We start from the raw sequence: 21,810 nt of genomic DNA on the forward strand, positions 1-21,810 counted from the left end.
GAAAATGCATTGGTTTATGAGCTAGCACTGCTGAGAATGCTTTTGCCTTCTTGAATAATGATTAAACACTTATTTGGGCACTTTATCAGAATCACTTTTGTACTGATTCCATGATTTATCTTCCAATGGAAAACAAATTTGACAAACATTGCAGCATCACTATAAGAGCATTTTGTGAGCGCTTAGCCTACCGAGTGGTTTTACCCTGTTTAAATTGGCTATGATCACCAGGCTCAATCTACTGATCAAACAAAAAACCTGGCCCCATCTCACCTTTCACAATATCAAAACAATTCTATGCAAACCTCCCAACACTGCTTTCATGCAGGTTGATTAGCTAAGCAAAATGGCTCCCTTTTCAAGCTCTTTGTATATAAATAGATGTGCTGGGCCAATGTTGACCTTTTGGATCTCTCCTGCTTTTCTCCCCTGCATCCTTAAATCCCAAGCCCCCCTCAACCTACCTGTTCCCTGTCCACTCTGAGCTGCCTCATTTCTTCAAACCCATTCCTCCTTAACCCCCCTGTACACTCTACCCTCAGGAATAAGACAGCTTCAATGACTTCCTTCTCGCCCTTGAGTGATCCCAGATAGAACATCACTACTCTCTGTCCCCCTGTAACGACTTTCCTGAGACTGGAGGACTGTTTAATTATACATATACATAATTATGTATATAATACAGATGTGTTCTAGTGCTCTGTCCTGTAATGTGCTCATTTTCTTTTTTCCCACACGCTCCCCATCACAGCCTGCTTTATACACAATCAACGTTTATTTTCCCTATGTAAAGCATCCAGCAAAAGGTTTGCTCCATCTGTTCACGTCTTGCAGCTCTGGATGGAGTACTCTCTTCCTCTGTTAAATAAATGGTACTACGATACTGTTGCTACTTCAAAAAGGTAATTAACTACACAAGCCCACTATTAGTCTAAAAGTCATACACTTGCTGCAGGTGCCAAATAACAGTACCTATACTGCTAATCATAATGAATTGTACAAGATAAACCTATCACATGCAGTTATTGCTATACAACCTATAAAATGCTATAATTGTCCATAATCTAATGTTATTTATTTGATTTCTACACGCACTGTACACAGATCATAATTTCTTAAGGGCGATGTTGAAATGGTTTGATAGATTACAGGCCCCATGAACAACTGCCATCAAGATACAAATCTGCTGAACCTCTATTCAAAGAATAATAAACCAGACAACATCGACATAAATGTAAAAACGATTCTTAACTTTATTTGTGATTCAGGTACAGAAAGACGCCAAGTGCACTAGGCAGGACCTGGCAAACATTCTTAAACAGGCGAAAACCTGATGAAGGCGGCAAGCCAAACATAAAACCGTAAAGGGTGATTGTGTTGTGATGTTTGCCATGTGGCACAAGACAGTATAGGCACCTAAAAGCGTTGGGATAATGGAGAGCATTGTAGGCAAACTAACATTGTGAGAGTGTAGACAGACATACAGTTGAAGGATTAGGATAGGCTTTAAAAATCTATGCCAAGGATCACAGATCATGATATGAGGTTGAATTTTTTTTTCTGTACACATGACAGAGACTGCCCACTTGTCGTCAAATACAGGAAGAAGTAGTGAGGAACCCCCTATTGTAATTTAGGGGATTCCTGACCATCAAGCTGTGGATTAAGAGTAAGAGCTTCTCTACTGGAAGATGGTCTGCCCAGGAACAAGCTCTACTTTATTACCCTACCATGAGCCAATACCCGACTGCCTCTCTGTTTCTCAAAGACCATACACAGATCATTAACCTGTCGAAGGGTGGCATTGGGGAGGGAAAAACCCTCTCACCTGGATGTAATGTGCCATTTTCAATTATTTGTGTCCAGAATGTTAACCACACTACACAAACACTTATTAAAAGATTTGATGCTGCTCCGTATGGCTCACAATAATGTTCACTATGTTTCTTCTATAAACACTGGCAGGTGGATTTAAAATGGACGGTATCAATTGTTACACAAACAAGTGACATTGTGGCCACAGGGACAACCAAGAACCACTTTGAACCGTAACCGGTCAGCAAGGAGAAAGATGGGACGAAGGGTGGGTTGGAAGTTTTCAACTTTTGCAGTGTAAAAAAAGTGTACCCACAGTTTACACTGTGCCCATTTAGTATAACATTCTAATTTTTATGGTCTCCCTCCTTCAATTTAGTACATAGGTTTCAGCTTTTATACCTTACTTGTGTGCCCATCAACAACCGGTTCCTTCTGCAGATACCAAGAGTGGGCCCAGTCATGATAGAATGATTATGCCACAAGCACTCTGGCATATGGTTGGGGGTTACAGGGTCACAAAAACAAAACTAAACTAGTGTTTGTTTTTAAAATCCGTTTTCCATTTCATTTAAAGACGGCAGGTTAAGCTAAGAATTCCATTAAGGTTGCTGCGTTACAGTGCTAGGGTCGCCAGAGCCGTAAACCAGGAACGAAAAGACAGGCAGAGTGGTAAGAAGCTTGTACAATAATTATCCTTTAAAACACATTCTAATGATGTAACCCGTCTTTGTTTCAGGATGACATTATGTGTCCAAAGGATGTGGCAGAGAGCCTGGTGCCAAGATAAAGCAAAGGCTGCATCCCTGAGCAAGTATCCTTTCCACTTGAAAGGGCCTCAATGGATGTAGGTCTCAAAGTTCAGCTTGGGACTAGTGGAAAATGTAAAACGTTCTAGCAGCCTGCCTGGGTACCCTTCAACATCGTACTGTTGTACAGTAATGTGTGAAACGTGTGTATGAATGTAGGTGCATCTATATGTACATATTAAAGAAACAAAGACACAGAAAATGATGGCTAACATATCCCCAACATTACATTAGAAGGATATTGACAATCACCATGGAGTTGGTCAGGCAAGGTTCATTTATAACGACACATAGCCTAATTCTGTAGAAGGACAGGGAATTTAAGTTAAGGCGCCTTACCCATCAACTAAAACATACTTGGTATTTTGTTCGCTAGTTCTCAATTGTAAACAATTGCATATGCCACATTAGACCACTTGGGGAGGTTGTGGATTAAACATGAAAATGGGTAATTTCTTATTACTGACCTTTGAACAGCAGCACATAACTGTAGATAGCAGATGTAGACTGGAATATGCCAAGTAGTTTTGATTAGATCCTGCAGTCAATGTGTGTATACGTACACACACAATGTGTATGTACACTCACATAATTGTCTTGTATTATACTGCACAACCTACTGTTTTGTGAAACCTACGCCTCTCTCACACTCTACAGGGTTCTTAAATCTAGGTTACCCCCCCCCCATACCTGCGTATTATACTGTGAAACCTACTGTATTGTGAAACCTAGGCCTCTCTCCTACTATACTGGACTTTCAATTCGAAGTGCATCCCCAGATCTGTCTACTATAGTGTGAAACCTACTGTTTTATGACTCCTAGGCCCCCTCCCTCTACACAGGACTTTCAAATGTAGATGTGTTTTCTCCCATACCCAAATTGTACTTTGTAACCTAGGCCTTTCTCCCACTACACAGGGTTCTCAAATCTAGGTGTAGCCCCCACCCCATATCTGCGTATCATATTATGAAACCTACTGTATTGTGAATCCTAGGCCTCTCTCCCTCTATACAGGACTCTTAAATCCAGGTGGGTTTCTCCTGTACCTAAATTGAATTGTGAAACCTAGGCCTCTCTCCCACTATACAGGGCGCTCAAATCTAAGTATATCCCCCCCATATCTGCCTATTATACTGTGAAACCTACTGTATATGAAACCTGTCCGCACTGGACAACGATTGCTGCGGCCGAACAACAACGAAGCCTACGGTACGTATACCTTACACCACATCTGTGGACACAGGCACAGCCAAACATCCATGCACCGTAAAATGCAGCTATGGCTATCCTCATCCAGTCTACCAGCGCACATAACCGTCCACACTGAAACACCTGACGTACCTCAACACCTCTGCCAATAGCATACAGCGACTACCAACAAAGTGAAATATATAGCTGGCCACACACCAACTCTTGCAACAATAGCACTATATTGCAAACCACCAACAGCACCCACCCACGTGCCTGACCTTTTTGGGCTGCTTAGTCGAGCCTAGTCAGCCACCAAAGTCCTATACCGGTGGAAATGCACACATCCATCTCCAAATCATTAAAAACTCTTCGAACCTCCAGCACATTGATTACAGTCACTGAGGGCGTTCCAACCACAAAGTGCATTGATGCCATACAAATGGGGAAAGAGCGCAATATAAATAACCATATACAATACATCGGGCATAAACAGCCGAGCTGTATGTCTTAGTTATACAAACCTGTAGGTAGACTCCCTTACAACTAAACTCTCTTGATGTTACACAGTTTGCATGTTCACGCCTGAGCAATGCTAGCACTGAAGTAATACCAATGTTAAGCTTATGCCCAAAGCCTCAAATCAGTCCCTGAAGTTACACCTATAATGCAGAACCAAACCAAGATTTAGACAGGCTAGGTGATTGAGCAAGAGAAAACACCACAGCAGGATGATTCCTGAGAGTACACATATGTTCCAGTTCCCACCAGAGAGTATGGAGTGATCCCTAGTGATATATTTACGTTAAAGGTTTAGAGGTCCAAAAGCTTGCCTGTGCCCAAGGATAAACATGTTAAAGGTTTAGACCTCTGACAGAAGATCTATCCTCGAGTATAAACACATGTTAAACGTTAAAGTCTCAGGCAACAGACCTATCCCTCAGGCTACCACCATGTTAAAGTCACAATTGTCAGATGGCAGACCTCTTCCTTACCCAACTGCTCCAAGGGGTGCACTTGAGTTAAATGGTTGTGCCTTGGACAGTAGAGCTATCCCTGAGCTATCTATATTACAGGTTTTCGACCTATCTCCAAGGTTACATCAACTAAGGGCATCACACCATTAATATTAACAAATCCCAATGCAAAAAAGCACAATACACATGACACAAATGAAAGTACATTAGCTCAAGCAAAACATGCCCATGCGTACAAATTGCAACCACTCAGCAAGAAGAGGCCCACCAGTTGGAGCCCCAGTGCAAAAAATAGAAACCCTGTTGCATAGAAGATATTACCATATATTCTGAATGCATACCCTACAAAGGGATCTAATAAGAAACAATGCGCTATGCTGCATGGGTAGATGGTTAAGAGGGGCAACATTGAGACAATGTGACAGAGCGGCCGGCTAATCTGAGAAACCTCAAAAAATATCTACAGTAGACCAATGAGCACAGCTTTTCGTCTGCATCTTACAAAAAAAATATATAGATCCTAGACAGTTGGGGAGGAACTTAATCATAACATTTAAGCAATGGTGCTTGATAGTTTAGCAAATAATTAGACAAAGGTTGCAGAGATAATGTGGAAGTGACATCAAAGGGTCCTAAGTAAGAAGTCAACAATACAAAGGCTTCCAGGCTACCTTAGATCTTGGAGGAGCCTATTCATGCGGGCACATAGTCCACGCAACAGTGGTGCTCTAAGCACTACAAGCAGTAAAAAGCCAAAAGGTCTGTACTTGTAATTGTTGCATACACAGGGATTAACATTGCAGAGATATATTTAGCTCCTACTTGTAGACTAGAAAAGCTAGGTTAGCTTGATACCAACAAATATCAGGAGCTACTTTTGACTCCTCATGCCAACTGGTACCATATAAAGATACCTGTGTGGCATTAACTGTTTGTTTGGAAAAATGTATAAATATTAGGGCACATATGGAATACATTTCAAGTAGGTCATAAATAAGGGACAAAAGGCCCTCTGCCATGTGAAGTTAAATGTGTAGCATATTGTGCATTAGCTACTTGATTCTGCCGGGGTAGCTCCTGCTTACAGAGTGTTGCTTCATATACAGGAGAGGCTCTTTGCTCCTGCTCGATCACCAAATATTTATTTCAATCACTGGATATACTTTAAATTAGGTCCTGCAGGTTGGGCATGTTTTGTGTAATTGGAAGCTACGTTATAAGGTACTTCTTGTACATAGAGAGCCTATGGGCAGCTGGTTCATTGATACTCGAACCCTGTGACAGTAGCAAAGACCATCATGGCACCTAATGAACATTTGGAAATTGTGACAGGCTAAGGCCAGGCGCCTGCCTCTCTGCTACATGTGGACCTGTTGCGACTGTCAACTGTATTTAATATGGAAAGAAGAGGGCAAAGGACAGGGCAATCAATGGCAGCTTTCCTATACGGAAGACCAACAAGAGCACTGGTGGTACCAAGACAATGGTAGGCTTCAAGACTGGCTCCTTACCAAATTTCTTAATTACCCCAGGAGGCCACATCAAGAGATCACTGATAAAAAGAGTGCTATAACCTTTATTCACACGTGCACCCAAACAATTCCCATCTCTATTAACTGCATTACCCCAGGCCACAGATACGCCCACTCTAACACTGGAGTGATTGCGAAGAAATGTACAGCGCACAACTACAATCCACCCATAAGGTCTCAGGGTCCCAAGAGTCCCAGAGGCGCATTCAACTGAACAATTTGTTTTTCTGCTCACATCAATACCCCCAAATGTTGGCTCCCTAAGGCAATACATAGGGCCGCTCTCACCAACATCAGGACTGCAATCCACTCACACCATTATTACAGAAAAAATGTTCTGCTCATAACGAAAAGCAGAAATGGTGCTTGACCATGGCAGCATTCCACAAATGCAGTCTGCCCACACTAGCACTTCAGAAATGGTAGTCAAAGAGAAATGTCACACAGCTACAGGTCCTCAGAACTTTGCCCTGCCAATGGTATTTGGCCAGAAACTGGGAAGAGGCATCACGGAGGGTGGCTTCATGAAGATGACCTGCCAAGATGTGCCACACTTTTGCCCATATTGTATGCCTTCTTCCAAGAAATTTGTTTTCGGTTGGACTTTTCTCTCTTAATATTACTTTATATCATTTGACTCTGTTTATACTTATGTACAGTGTTCTGTAACCTCTTTGGGAATTACTTTCAAAGGGTGAAGGCACTGCCCAAGTTTGAAGAACAAATAGGTGTACTCATCTATGTGCACACTACAAAAATGCCCCCCCGCCCACATCTAGCCAGGGACCAGAAATGATGGCCTTGACAACTAAGGTTGACAGGAAATGCTTGCTTTACGCATAACCACATCCCATACATTCCCAAATAAGTTCTTTAAGGTACAGCTGCTCATTTTTAACAAAGAGAAAACAATGCCACCTTCGCTGTTCTCAACCTGCCAGATATTGCACTCTGCGTCAAAACACTGGCCTATTTCTTATACACTGCAAGATGTGGCAATACAATACAAAAGGACTGCACTGTCAAGAATCCCTTCAACTCTTAGAAACCTGGTAATCATGGAATCAAAAAGGGTGCTTGGCTGCTCTATTGAAAATGAACTTGCTGCTTTAGAGTTTGGAGCACAGGTTTAACACTGCTATCAAGGAGGACACTGTGCCAGCCTAAGCTGGTTCAGAGAGGCATTAATGAGCACTCAGAGTTCCATTTTCACGTACTCACTGCTGAGACAAGCAACTGTGAGAGACTACTGTAAATATTATTTCACTAATGTGGGAGTCAATGGGCAATAGCCTTCGGCCACCCAAAAACGCTGCTCTTTAAAATCTCGGAACAGCCCCTATACAAGTTTGGCCAAATGACTTCTTTCTGGCCTCCACTAGAACTGTAGAGGTTTTCTGGCCTATTCCAGATCTAAACCCACATTATAGTGCAAGAGATTGGACCTAAGAATTCCACAGCAGTCTTTTGTTTTGTGCTGGATCTAGTCTCTATACTCTTGAGTCATACAAACATCTGCTGGCCTGACCTGGATCCAGTTGAGGGCTGTTAGAGCAGCACTACGGCAGACTTGACCCACACTCGAAGTGGTAGGGTACATTTCTGATCTGCACAGGATCCAGTCTATAAATTATATAGCAGGTTTCTAGCCACTAGTGTATTGAACTATGGGATCATAAAACAGTGTGTTGACATCCGCTACATCCAGTCAGACACACAAGTCATTTTCTAACCACTGATCAAGCCAGGAATGAAGTCCTGGAACTTCTTTTGGCCTGCTACCAGACCGAGCCTTAAAATCCACAAGCACGTTCCTAATCTCTACTGAGATCATAATCTTACTCTGTAAGCAAAAGAATGTGCAGAAACAAGCTAACAGACTGGAGACTCGAATACATCTCCTACATTTCACTTTCTTTCCCTCTTAGGCCCACGAGAAGCAAGCCCAATGAAGCTATAGCACATTTCACATTCATCTAACTGTTTCATTAGCAAGTGGGACCACGGGTTTCCCTCAGGGAGAAACCTAAGAAACCTCTGCACCCAAACAGTCCCACTCCAGAAGGCACGGAAACGTCTTTCAAAGAGGCTGTGCATATAATAACATAATATCGTCACAAGACTTGCCTGCTACAGCTCTGATAACCATGCGTGAGCAGCAGGCCTGGAAACAATAAATAACTAATTTACTTTCAAAGAGGCCTCTACTTAGAAATCCAATCCCCACTTCGCCATTCCTTCTTTCCAACACTAGCGAAAAGGGCCTGGTGTCTGCAGTTTCCATGTCAAAGCTGTACATTGGTGTATTATTCAAAAGACTGCGGATTCCTATGAGAAGAGATTCTGATTTGTGCATTTTATTTCACCATACAAATATAAAGATAAATTAATACTGCACATTCCCAATAAGGATTGTGGGTAATAGTATATTTTTCCTCGATAACACCCTAGCTCATCAGTCATTGTGGGCCTGTCCTGTCCGATCTTACTCATCGTGAGTTGTGCTTTGCCTGCAGAAGGCAACCCATCATGAGGAGTTGGATTAGGGGTGCAAGGAGATCAAAGATTAATATTGGGGATGCACCAGGCATATAGAATCTACTACACCCAACATTGCACATTTATGTTGGGGTTATTTGCTTAGATGGAGGAGGACATTTTGTTTCCACTTGGTTTCTCCACTGCCAGTCACTGCACTGATACCATATTTGCGACCTTCCACAAATATGCTAAACGATGGGAAGAGATACAGTGAAAAACAAAACCCTGATTAATGCGTCTCAAACTACCTTTTCACATTTAGATTCTAAAGCTACTCTAAAAATAAATAAAAGCGTTACAAGCCATATACCATTGACGTGGAGCAAAATATTAACATTAAGCAATACTCCATGCCTAAAAAATGTATGCATTGCCAATGAACATGCTTTGCTTGGGCGAGCAGAAAACAATTTGAAATAAAGCAAAAACAAATTGTAGACCCCCCAAGCATTTAACGGCCACAAAAGCATCTAACGTTATGTATGGTGTTAACGGAGAGGGCACTGTGACACTTTATCTTTGGACTTCCTTTCTTACATGTTTAGCGTACAAATCTGGCACATGTGATTTTTCTTATTTTGGGAAAATACTCTGAAGCAGCCGACAGGCAGCAGGAGAGCAGTTAAAAGAACTAAAAACCAACCATCTGATGACTTCTCTGTGCCAATCCTCAAGGTGTTTGATGTGCTCCAGCTCTTCTTCCTTTTAGATAGTGGACATTTTGCCAATTAACTGAGGCAGTGAGGTGACGAAGTAAATACATTACATGTAGACTTCACGGTAGTTCCAACCACCCAGCGTACAAGCAGAGTCCTATTGGTTCACTGCAAAAAAAAGAAACTGCACGCTTATTGTTCCTTCACGTTGGCCATTTCATCTGCATCTCAGTCTGAAATAATGCTGCACAACAGATGCCTTAAAAGCCCAGATTTTTGAGAGCAGTAATGCCAATTTTGCTAAATAAATGAAAACGGAACGGAGTTAGATTCCAGCAGGGGCAACCGCATCGTAATCTTGATTTGAATCTTTTTTTTAAAAACAGTATTTTTCCTTTTTTCTAAAAAAAAAAAAACAGTTTCTGTGCATGATTTGGTACATGTGCAAGCAAGGAAGGACTTGAAATGAATGGTGGGGTGGTGGGGAGAGGGGTGGAGAGATTCTACCCAGAGGTTGTGGCATGAGTAAGGTCATGTCTGCAAAACACAACAGACACTGAGGATACATGAGAACTGTGCAAACCACTAACAGAATAGGCATCTTCAGTGAAGTCCGCAAGAAAGCCAAATTTGCCTGCCCAAGAAGTCGTGTAGGTGAGTGGTACAGGGAGAATGTAGTGACACAGGATTCTTGATGTGTGAAGATGCTGCTGGAGAAAAACAAATAAAGTTGTGGTTGTTCTAGGAGTGTTCAGGAAGCACCCTCCCGAGCACAGACTGTGATTCTGGGCTCATATTCAAATTCACATGGTCGCTTCTAATGTTATGCATTGGGCAGCGCTCCTTGAACGTATGACAACTTCTCTGCAGAATAAAACCTCATCATGTAAAAGGATAATGTCCACAAAATCTTCAGCATCTCAGATGTTACGAGCTCACCCCCTATAACCAAGCCAAAAATTACACCAAAACGTAGGTAGCGGAGGAGGAGAACATCACAGGTAGTTTTTAGAGAAAAGAGGTTATGTCCTCCGGCAACGTTTCCGCTGGCACTGCTCGGCATTGATGCTGCAGGAGCTGTCAGAGTCACTTCCAGTGGAAGAGGTAGTAGAGGAGGTTGCTGCTGCAGCAGCAGCAATCAGGGTTTTATGTTTTAGGGTTGGGCCTTTAATTGTGCCACTGTTCATGCTCAGGACCCAGCCCAGCTTGTTGTGAAGCACCTGCTTGAGGCCTGGAGGAAGGGGCAACGCCTCAAGTGTATCCACACAGCCAGGCAGAAGTTGGCCCAGTCGGGCACAGCACAAGTACTGAAGGGAGGTCAGGCTGGAGCAGGAACGAATAACTTTCATGCTACTCTTGGCAGCTGTGGAACACACCATAGGGTAGTACTTCTTGTTTTGTAATTTGGTGGCAGCCACTCCTAGGAAAAAGAAATCAAACACGTTCAAAAAGTATTCTCAGAACTCACACCAACAGTCAATACATCATAATTCATTAACTCAACTAATGCAGTATTTCCGAACACGAAAAAACAAACAGTGACTTGTGAGTTTTGAGATGCTGGCAGTGCTAATTGGTGGTAACTGCGAACTCTGTCCGATTAGAAGTTTTCCCAAAAAAGTTGTCCGGCATATGGAAGCCAGGATGAAAAGTAGGATTAGGTTGACTACTCACTCTGACCTTCAAAAACACAAGCAGTTCATTTCTACCTTGAGGAATGCAGGCAAGCACAGTTGTATCAAAGGGCACCACAGGGTGGTTAGGAGGTGGTATCATGAGGCCTGGAAATGCAGAAGACAGCAAACTTTCCTGCATAGTTGGGAATAAACCAAAGTAACTAAAGGATAATGCATTTGTCGACAGCAAGCTATTCTTGACCAGAAATATACAGAAGCAGGGTTCTCTGTGATTAGTAGTTCACCTGCCACTCCCCCATCTATTTTTCTGGCTGGTCACTTTAGTGATCATTTGTGCGCATCAAAATCTCAAGCTCCTTAAATATTAAACAGCTCATATGTTATTTCTACTCCAACTCCTGAATTGGATTGGGTTAACGTCTGCATATGCAGATCTGTAACATTATAAAACTTAGGGTTCAACTTGTGAGCTACAAATAATGTAACCCGCCACGTGCCTTCAAGTCAAAACATGCTTGATGTAAGGAAAAGTCACGCACCTTTAATCCTAGCCCTTCATCATTATTTTCTTACTATCATTCATAGAGGATGTGGTAGGTCAGAAGGGGGAGACAGACATTTTTGAAGCTTTTATTTCAAAATAATAAAGAGAATGCCGAACTTTCCCTATTCCAAGTGTTTCCCTACCTAACACAATTAAACTAGGGTGCTTGTCGTCAGTATGAACGTCCAAACGAAAGTTCTGTCCTCCATGTGAAACAAGTCTAACTGATTCTAACACTATTAAAACAAAGATACCAGGAGAATGACACTTCTCCTGCATGGCCTTTCAGCAAGTTCTCCTCAATATGAGATTCTTAAATAGTCTTTTGCTATTTCTCACAATAAACTTTAGTGTCTTTTCAGGGGTTTTTCCCATGCACTTCTGTCCTGTTTCCTTGGATTCCAGAGACCCTTTTCTGGGCATTCTGTTGTATTAGGTCCAATTCAGTCTTTCTTCCTTCTTTATTATTCACACACAGGTCTTGGGACCAACACTCCTCCTTGCGGCTGGCTTTTTCCTCACTGAAATATACAGCTAAAGTCTCTATTGGACTCTTGTTCCTATTAGGGTTTTGCCATTCACTGGGAGGAGGATGAGTCCATGCATGAGTTTCACCCTTCTGGCTAGCTCGCCATTCACTGGGATGAGCACGTTGAAGTCGTCAATAATTCGCACACTTTAGATATTCATACCCCCCTCTGAGACGAGTATGATGAACCCTCAAGTGATTCTCCCCCTTCTGGTGGTTATACTTCTCAATGGCACAAGGGGTCTTTCTCCAATCATTATATTCGGTTTGCTTACAGCATACGATATCTCTGTCCCTTTTTACAAATACACTCTGTTCTCCGGGTCTCCCGCTCTCCCATTAGTTACCTGCTGTGTAAGGGGCCACCTGCGTCAGCGGTTCTGTGTTCTCTCTTTTGTCTTTCTGCTCCGTCAGGACTGTTCGCTGGCATTTCTCTGACAACTCTTTCGATACGCTTCTGTGTCTAAAGATTTTATTGGTGATGGAAGGGTTCTTCACCTATTTTCCCTCACAGTCTACCACCTTCCTGCTTGGTTTCTCTACTCCGGCTTGCCATCAGTAGTCAGACGTCCTCTCTGGCATGCCAACTTGACGGCCCTCCTCCGGTCCTGGTCGCACATCCCTCCTGGGACTTTGACAGGCTTCCCCCAGACGTTCGATTGTAGCGCACACCATTGGCACTTCTCCTCAGTAGCTGTTCCTTGACGTGTGGAACAGCGTTGCCCCAGGTTTCCCAGCCTTCTCCATGCGGCCTATGTCTCACTTCCTTGTTCTCCTGGCCCTCCTCTTTTTATGACAAAGTGCTGGGGATTCCCCGGGTACTCGGGAAAGTCCTTTCTTTGTGTTTGGGCCCCATTAGTCATAACTCCTCTTTGTTTCTTCATCTAAGTGTTTGTCAGATAAGCATTCTTTAGGACTCCAGTGTTCTTACTCTTCACAGTACTACACAGATACTTTTCCTCTGTCATACATAACAGTAACATATGTAAGAGAAATCTAGAGGGCTTTGAAGTAATTATGTTACATTGGGTTTTGGCGAATAATGGAAAGGGAGTTCCTCAATGGAAAGGAAGAACTTATCCCCGACAGGGGAGTCTCGCCTTGTGAGGTCCCACTTACCACCACCTCTAGGGGAAATGTTGCTTTGCAGGCTCACCTCCATAGCCCCACAGAAAGGGGCACCCCCACCCCCTTGGGGAAAGTGACTGAATCCCTTGATTCATCACAATGAGTACCTTTGCATTAACAAGAATACATTTTAAAGAAAAATGTCTTTACAAAAAACCCAAGAGGTTTTATTGTCAGAAATGTCTATGTAAAATGAAAACGTGGCACTGTTTTTGCCTCATTTCCTGGAATAAAAAGAAAAACAAGTTATTGAAAATATACATCTCGTTTTTAAACAAGGATGGGGTGTCACAATCCTACTCACCTGCCACCCAGCACCACTACCTGCGCACATTCAGAGACTCTTTTTATGGTAAACCTGCAAAGTTAAAACCTGCAAACTGCCTATGCATTTATTTACTTGTTTTACCGCTGCAGTTTTGGACCAATCCAATTTCATGTTCCATTCCGGCTTTTGGGTTAAACCGGCAGATGCATTCTGGTACATGTATGCTGTCCAAAAGGCAGAGGGCTGGAGGAGGCTTACTAAATACATTTGTTTGCAGCAAGCTACTAAGAGCTGCAGAGGACCCGATTACATTCACCTGTTCCAAGCTACTGCAGGCTAGGCTGCAAAGGGCTGGAGAGCCCTTAATTAGAAACCACTGCTGCAGGCTACTGAAGCCAGGGCTGGGCTTAATTGAACACAGCTGCCAGAGTTTGCAATCATCTCCACCATGTTGGCCTGCTAGCTGTGAGGGCCTTCATAAACTCACTTGGAACGTCAGTCAACTGCTTCCACTGGGAGTTCATGCTTGTGCTCCTGTTACCAGTGTTTGACCTTTCCTGAAAATCCTCATTTTGGCTTTTGAATCCTGTTGCTGTTGCTGGTTGCAGCACCCTCTCCAGTCTGCCGCACTCCGCCGCCTTCTGCCCTGCTCCTCTGGGCTCCCTGCTTCATTCCGCTGCCTTCTGCCCTGCTCCTCTGGGCTCCCTGCCTGGCAGACCTGCCGCACTCCGCTGCCTTCTGCCCTGCTCCTCTGGGCTCCCTGTCTTGCAGCCTGCCTATTGCAGCCTTTGACTTCCGATACCTTTTTAGTCATTCAGTTCTTAACTGATATATTTTCTGCCTTTCTTTCTCGAAACACCCTGTCTTCTGTAAGCATTTCTGCTTTACAGACTTGTCCCGTTTTTGCCTTGCTTTTCTCTCTTTCTTCTGCAAACCCAGTCTTTTGCAGTTTTTCCTGTTTGTTCCTTGCCCGCGATATTTCCCGACTTCAGTCCATAGTTCTAGTGTCTGTTTTTAAGTACTCTGAGTTTCCTGTATTCGCTGTGTTGGCAGCAACTTATCTTGCCTTAGCCCTATGTTTTGTACTTTGTTTCTCGATCCTATCCTGCCCTGTACCTGGTTATTTCTTTCAACGCTGCTTTCTACCTGTATTACATCTTGGTCCACTGTGGTGCCTCCGCTTGAATCCGTTTACAGTGTGACCCTGGGTTGGTCTCCGTTCAGATCAGACAGGGGAAAGACTTCCGTTGCCTTCGCCTAGTCCGTTTACGTCGTACCTGCCTCAGTATATGGTCTCCAGTTTTACCCGTGCACTGAGTACAACAGTTTCTTCGGCATACCTAACTCATGACACTGCTGTATGACCATTGTTAAGAGTAATCTGCTGGTACCGATCCCAAGGGCTTTCCTTAATCCCCGGAGACCCCTGATCATATTCCAGTACACCCTTTATTCTGATCAATCTGTGTTGCCCCGTGCATTTGCTTGTCTTTGCTTTCTCCCTGTCTCTTTGTTTACAGCCAGCTTCTGCCCCTGCAGTTCCTGTGAATACCTGTTTCAATTCAGATCAGTTTGGTATGTACCCTGTTTCTGTTATATGCTAGCATTGCCTCCGGAATCTCCCCTAATCTACGGTGCATATTGTGAGAGATAGCCTCTGCCCTGTGCTCCCCGCCCAGACTTGTGATATGGGGAGGCATCACCTTTAGTCATTTTACAGAATGCTTCCATTATGCACTGCCGTGGCAATTGGTTGCAGTTCCTTTCTTTTATAACTATTTTTATTTGGTTTTAACCTCTATAGATTATATAGCCAGTGCGTTTTCTTTTGTCCACATGTCTTGAACATACTCGCCCCCAATCTCCCTCCCCCTTGTGCACGTTGTCCCCCAAGAAGAGCAGTGGTGCTCAAACTCTCTCAAAATAGGTCTTGCAAATTTCATTAATGCTTTCTTCAAATATTGTCTCTTTTGTCAAGCACAGCTCATATCCAACCACTCACATTATGTAATCTTTCCATCACTTATATAACCCTCCATGGGTCCATTTTCATTGATCCAGCTCTGTGTAAAACACAATAAGACCACCATTACGTGCTTGCTTCCTTTGAGCAGGTTGACTACCCTTCCAGAATTTCCTGCCAAGTGTCCTCATCTCAAGTTCAACCTAGCCGTTTCTCCCATTGGGACTGAAGGTTTGGCATGGGGGTCCCGTTTCCAGTCCGCAACCAGTATGCCATTGCTATTGCTTTTTTCCCTTTTGTATAGCTCTCTAAGTCTCAAAGGGTGATTTCACAGGGTCCTCTTTACCGAGTGTTGGGTAAGAAGTGTCAAAACATTTTTGCACTTGTAAACTTCTTCAAAACACCTGGCTTGGGTGATCAAACTTCCTCAACATATTTTCAAGAGTCCATGCAATTCCCTTCAAAGCATTGTTACAGTGTTAAAATTCCCTTGTTTCGGCATGGTCACCACCAAATCAAGTGATTGCCAATTTGTAATTGAGCATCATGCCAGATTGGAGCTTTTGAGTGTCCCGGTTTTAAACCTCCTTTCTTGTAGAAATGTTGCCACGCTAAAGATGTGTGCATCAATATTTCATTTGTGTCTCCTTGGGGGCCTTGATTGACGAATTGTATTGTTTTGTGGGAATGTGATATATGGGCCTCATATGTAGCCTAACATGGACATTCTCTCCACTAAATGGTCACCCTTCTTAATTGTGCCAGTTAGTTTTGTCTTTGTAGAGTGTTTCTTGTTCTATCCTGTTGTTCCCCCTCCATAGAAAATAATTAAGCAATGAATTTAGTTTCTTGAAGTATGGAGTAATGGGAGCGTGCAGGGGAGCATGCTAAAATGATATCGTCAGGAGGTCAATATCTAGAGAGACACACTTGTCATTAGGGGTATTGGCATCGTATGCCAATATTTGAAATGGTTTTAAATTCCCGACTAGATTTTGTCTAGATTTAGTTTGACTATAGGATCAGGAAGATCTGGCTAGGGTGAGTCCCAAGTAAGTTATCCTATCTTCCATTCATGAGTTTAAAGTAGAGGGCAAGGATGGTCCTGTTTTTTTCCAGTTTTTTCCTTTGAGGGAGAACTTCTGAAGCTTATCGTACTCTGATGAGATATTTACTATTTAGGTATATCACAGAGAAGTAGATCATTTACGTATAGGAAAAGTATGGACATTTTTCTAGGAAAGGTATGGACATTTTTCCTCCCTAGAAGGATGTCCTTCTCCTCCCTAGCCTAGCCTTGCATGCCAGGGGCTTTAATGGTACAGCAAAGACGAAAGGAGACAGGGAGCAATCTCTCCAATGAAGGGGGACAATGTCACATCCTTGTTGCTATCATGATCTGTGGTGCTTTGTATAAGGTTCGGACCCATTCAATAAACCTCTCGTTGACACCAAATTACTTTGGTGTACGCATTACAAAGGGCCTTAACAGCCTACCAAAGGCCTTTTCGGCATTAACAGAGATTGAGATGAGTTCTCCTTGAAGTTTGTGGACTGAGGGTATTATGTAGACAATCCTTAGCATACAGTTCATGGAAGATCTCTTTGCAATAACCCAACCTGGTTTGGGTTAATGATGTTTCTAATATGTTTCTGTACTCTAGCTGTCAGGAGTTTAGTGAGGATTATTAGGTCTGTTTAGTAGGGAGATGGGACGGTAACTACTGCATTCCGTACAGCCTTTTCCCTGTTTAGGGATAACTATCAGCATGGTAGTTAAGATTTACCCTTGTTCTAGGAATGTTTAGCATTCACATTAGGTTTGGAATCATCGCGTCGCCTAAGAATTTAGAAAATTCTGGTATGAAAGCATCTGGTCCTGGGGACCTTGCCCTTCTCCAGTCTATTATTTATATGTTGTATACCACTGTTAGGCAAGATTGTGTGCAGCACCCTTTGGGAGACTACAGCAACCTTGACCTCCTGGCAATAGGAACCCAACCTTTGGTAGAAGTCTGTACTACGCAGGATGGTAGTGTGGCTTAGAAGCTAGGCGTATCTCAAGAGGGGTCAATGTCAGCAGTAGTGTTCTTACACAGAGGTCTACAGTGACAAGTATTCAAATAAACTCTTACACTCGAGGTTTCTTTATTAAACAACTATTCATTTATTTAACAGTCAGTTCAATAAGCCTTCTTCAGAAGGGAGCACATATATACAACACAAAAATATACTTCAAAATACACACTCAGTTTCAGTAGATACCCTTTGGGGATGGCACACAGACACTTCCTACACACTCAGCTGACTTAAATAACTAGGACACTGTGGTCATTGATATATCACTAGTACATTTAGAAGATTGGTGTGAAAGAAAAGGGGTATAAGAATAAAGCAAAGGTTAAACAAATATTCTGAAGCAGGTAAGTACTTTTGAACCCCCCAATGCAAAGTACAATAACCCTTTCCTGGAGGAAAGGTAAAACACAAAGTCAGAGGTAAGAAGAGCCTTTCGGGGAGCCAGGATGGCCAATGTTAAGTTAGCAAAAGTCTAGGTGAGCTGAAGCACTTCATGGCAGGTAAGTAAAAGTCTTGCACAATATTTTAGAAGTCTTTGTAGAAAAAGTAGAATCAATGTAGGGCCACAAGCTGGGAGGCTTGTGAGGTGCAAAGCTGCAGGCAACTCTGCAAAGCAACAAAGACATGTCTCAACTGAGAACAAGTAAGGCTACAATAACCAGAGGTAAGTCCCCTTAGTTTTACAGTACCTTTGGTTAGAAGAAATAATTCCAGCTGGCTTCTGTTCCTGTGTAGCTCTGCAGACCCTGTTGTTCCTGGGCCTCGGTCGTGGGGACAATAGGGAGGACGTCTGGGGACTCCTGCACTACAATGGGAAAGTCAGCGGCAGCAATGGGCAAACTTCAATTCAGCAGCACTTCACGGTTTCAGCTCCTCGCGTCTCCAGCAAATAGCACCACTGCCGTACTCGGCTACCACTATGGACTTTCCTCGCATCTGGGGTCCAGTACTCTGTTGAGTTGGCTCAGGCTTGGTCAGTCCTGCTTCCTCGGAGTCCAGAGGATCTTCCTGGAGCTCGTCCGACTTAAAAGCAATGCACCCAATCTGGTGTGCCTCTCCCTGGCACTTCAGTTGCAGCAGCAGCAGCAGCAGCAGCGGAAGTACAGCCAGCTTCGAGAGGATGTACAGACGAGTTCACTTTGGGGTTGATTGGTCGCACCAACCCAAGGGGAGAAGTCGTCCTTGCAGGCCTTCTCTAGTCGAGGCGAATTCGGAGCTTCAGCACTACAGGCAAACCAACGGTCCAGGAGTTGCAGCAGGCATCTCTTCCAAGTTCTTCTTCGGATTCCTTCGTCCAGTGGTCAACTCTGCCTTCCAAGCCAAAAAGCCTTGCCTTTTATGCAGGTTTCTCCCATTCATTCCAGCCTAGCTGTCAATCGCACAGCAAGGTGGCTGCCCTCCAAGGACAGCCAGCCGGCCAATCACCTTTGGGTGCATTCCTTTAACCAAGGGGATTAAGCACAGGGAGTTTCGGGCACCTCCCTCACTTCCTGCCCCTGCCAGCCACTCTGGAGCGAGAGGCGGGCTTCACACGTGAATCCTGCAAAAGACAAAACGAACAAAGGGACCAAACCTGGTTTGGCACGCAGAGTAAATCTCAAGAAGGACCTTTCCAACAAGAAATCGCGAGAAAAAAAAAAAGACCAGGGCCTTTTTGACAAAATGGGCACCCATGGGTGCCTCACTGCAGCTGCGAACGCAGCCTGCGGTAAAAACACACAATGGTAGTAAAAAGTAAGCCACTGCCATGAGCCATTAATTGTAGAAAGGGTAACATAAAAATGCTACATGAGAAACTAGACAAAGGGGATACTAAGTAACCCCTCCAGCCCCCTATTGTAAGATAGTATGCTCTGGATCTAGAAAGTTACAAATGTAAGTAAAGTCAATTTCACTTAACTGTTCTTGGCAACAGTAGTGTATCCAAGAGAAGGTATTTAAACCTTGGGGAAATCTGAAAGACTTCCCTGTGCCAATTCACTGAATGTTACTGTGTGCCACAATGTAAAATGAGGATGCCTATGGAGTTTGTCAGACTCCAAAATCAAAAGGAAAATAGAGTTCAAATCACAGAAAAAATACATGAGAGAGTGGGGAAAAAGGTCTCACTCTCCAGGTTAGAAATAAAAGTCCTAAAGTCCAGCAAAAGTGCTGGGGGTCTCAGGTAGAAGGGAATTAGCACATTTCTGAGAATTCTCCCCAACAACCACCTCGTGATCGGTGTTACCATCTAAATTAAAGGCAGCTTCTGGTAGTTTAGGAAGCAAGAGGGAATCTTGAAACGGACAAACCCCTGTTCCAAGGGCTCCACTTGAGATTTGTAAAGATGTTAATAAAACGTCCTAAATATATTTATCAGGAAATCTTTATTCGGCCGATAGCCCAACATAAAACATACATCATAATACATCAATATAAATTAAAATACATAAAAAGATAGAAACATTATAAGATACACAAGCAATCTTTAAAAATATAAAATCATTAAAAAAAACGAAGCTAAAAACTATACCAAGCACGCTCTTCTACCCTTGGCCGCTCTATTAAGAAGAGAATCGCGCCCATGTGATAAAGCACGACTGCCTTGAATGAAAAAATACAACGCCAGGCAACATTGACTGAACAAGAAATTTCTTAGAACCGGTATAAGAGTTGCCTTCAAATTGTGCTATATACTGGGCAGAAACAAATCAAATTCAGCAAATCATTCCTCCAAGCCTGAGAAGCGGGACAACTTGTAGCCTCCAAGGAATGCTGCTATTTAACAGTATTAACCGTTCGGTTCAAAGAATCGAACCTAGCAATGGTGATCAGCCATCGATTAGCAGAATGATTACTGAAGTTAAGATATGCTGTAACTTAGCAGGTGTTTTAATAATAGTATATTTTCTATTAAAGTACGTCCTAAATTCACTGATCTCTCTTATTTCCTTGATCCTGTCCTATAAATGGACCGTGACTGTTTGAATATGGGCCTTGGAAACTAAGACCACTGGGAGGAAAAGTGCAGGTGCATTAGCTTTGATTAGACTCATTTTTATAGAATGGAGCCACAGTATTCAATCAGCTCCCATCAGTTTTTGTTTTTTCCCCAATTACAATTTGAGTTAAAATGGCTTTAGTATTGAGCCCAATTCGGAACCAGTGTAAGAGGGGTGCTAAACGCCATTCATCTTCTATAAAGCCAACTCCCAGCTTATCATGAACGACAAAATTAGTGGCAGCGCTGGGTAAGCCTAATAGAGTCTTGAGGAATTTGTTTTCAACCACCTGCAAATCCGAAAGATTTCCAAAACCCCACAGTGTGGTTCCATAGTTGGTTGTGGCCAAGCACTGGATGTTGTAAACAGTAAGAATCAAGTCTAATGGGTTTGCCCAGGAACATGCCCATACATCAGGATATACCGCCCAGCCTTTTGCTCAGCTGAGTTTTTGGTTTAGAAACATGGGCAATACCTGTCAAAGACTTTGAGATACGTACACCCAGGTAGTCAAGTCTGTCACACTAGGTATTACAGTCCCTTGACACAACATTTTACCCAGCTTAACTACCTTTTGCCTTGGTGCACATGCCATAACTGCGATTTGACTGTTGTAAGGGATCAAGATTAAGACTCAGAAACTGTAACAAGTTTCAGTATGAAATAGGACCTTTATTGTCAAAATAATAAGGGGGTTGGGGAAATAATACGTGCCCCTATGTCTATGAGTGGTTTCCCTGCCTCAAGAAAACTAATGAACGTCTGTGTCAAGATGTTAAACAAAAGAACGTCCTCCGTCCTATGTCCTGAACCGACCCTTCCACGCTAAACTCAAAACAATGTGTACACAGGGATTTATGTAAACTATGCACTTGTAGCTTTCTTTCAGAGTTCAAAACAAAGTTCTAAGGTGTCGTAAACAAAGGACTTGATGTTCCACGAGAGGAAGAGCTTGCTCCTCCCTTCCCCTATGTTTCTTCTGGTCTTTCACTGTCTGTCCGACACTTCCGTAAAAAGGTCAAATAATGTTGCACTGTTTCAAAGGGCTATCTCCTTGTGTCTCTTTCTTCATAGTTTCAATGGTGATGACTTCTCCCTGAGTTTCTCCACTTATTAGGCTTCTACAGTTTTAAGGAAAATAGTTATTTCCCTTTGTTCATCA

The 21,810-nt window shown here is 43.0% G+C and overlaps 1 protein-coding gene across 2 annotated transcripts in view; it reads right to left on the reverse strand.

Moving 5' to 3' along the window:
* Nucleotides 1-1,229: 1,229 nt before the first annotated feature.
* Nucleotides 1,230-21,810, reverse strand: part of SPSB3 (splA/ryanodine receptor domain and SOCS box containing 3) — a 201,626-nt gene continuing 181,045 nt past the window's right edge. For both annotated transcript variants that reach the window (XM_069646999.1, XM_069646998.1), the window contains exon 7: nt 1,230-10,939. In XM_069646999.1, the coding sequence (XP_069503100.1) occupies nt 10,542-10,939 (398 nt within the window). In that variant the 3' untranslated portion in view covers nt 1,230-10,541. The remainder of the gene's footprint in view (nt 10,940-21,810) is intronic.

Source organism: Ambystoma mexicanum, chromosome 2q (genome assembly GCF_040938575.1).
Source record: "Ambystoma mexicanum isolate Mex_15411 chromosome 2q, UKY_AmexF1_1, whole genome shotgun sequence".
Taxonomy (NCBI): Eukaryota; Metazoa; Chordata; class Amphibia; order Caudata; family Ambystomatidae; genus Ambystoma; species Ambystoma mexicanum.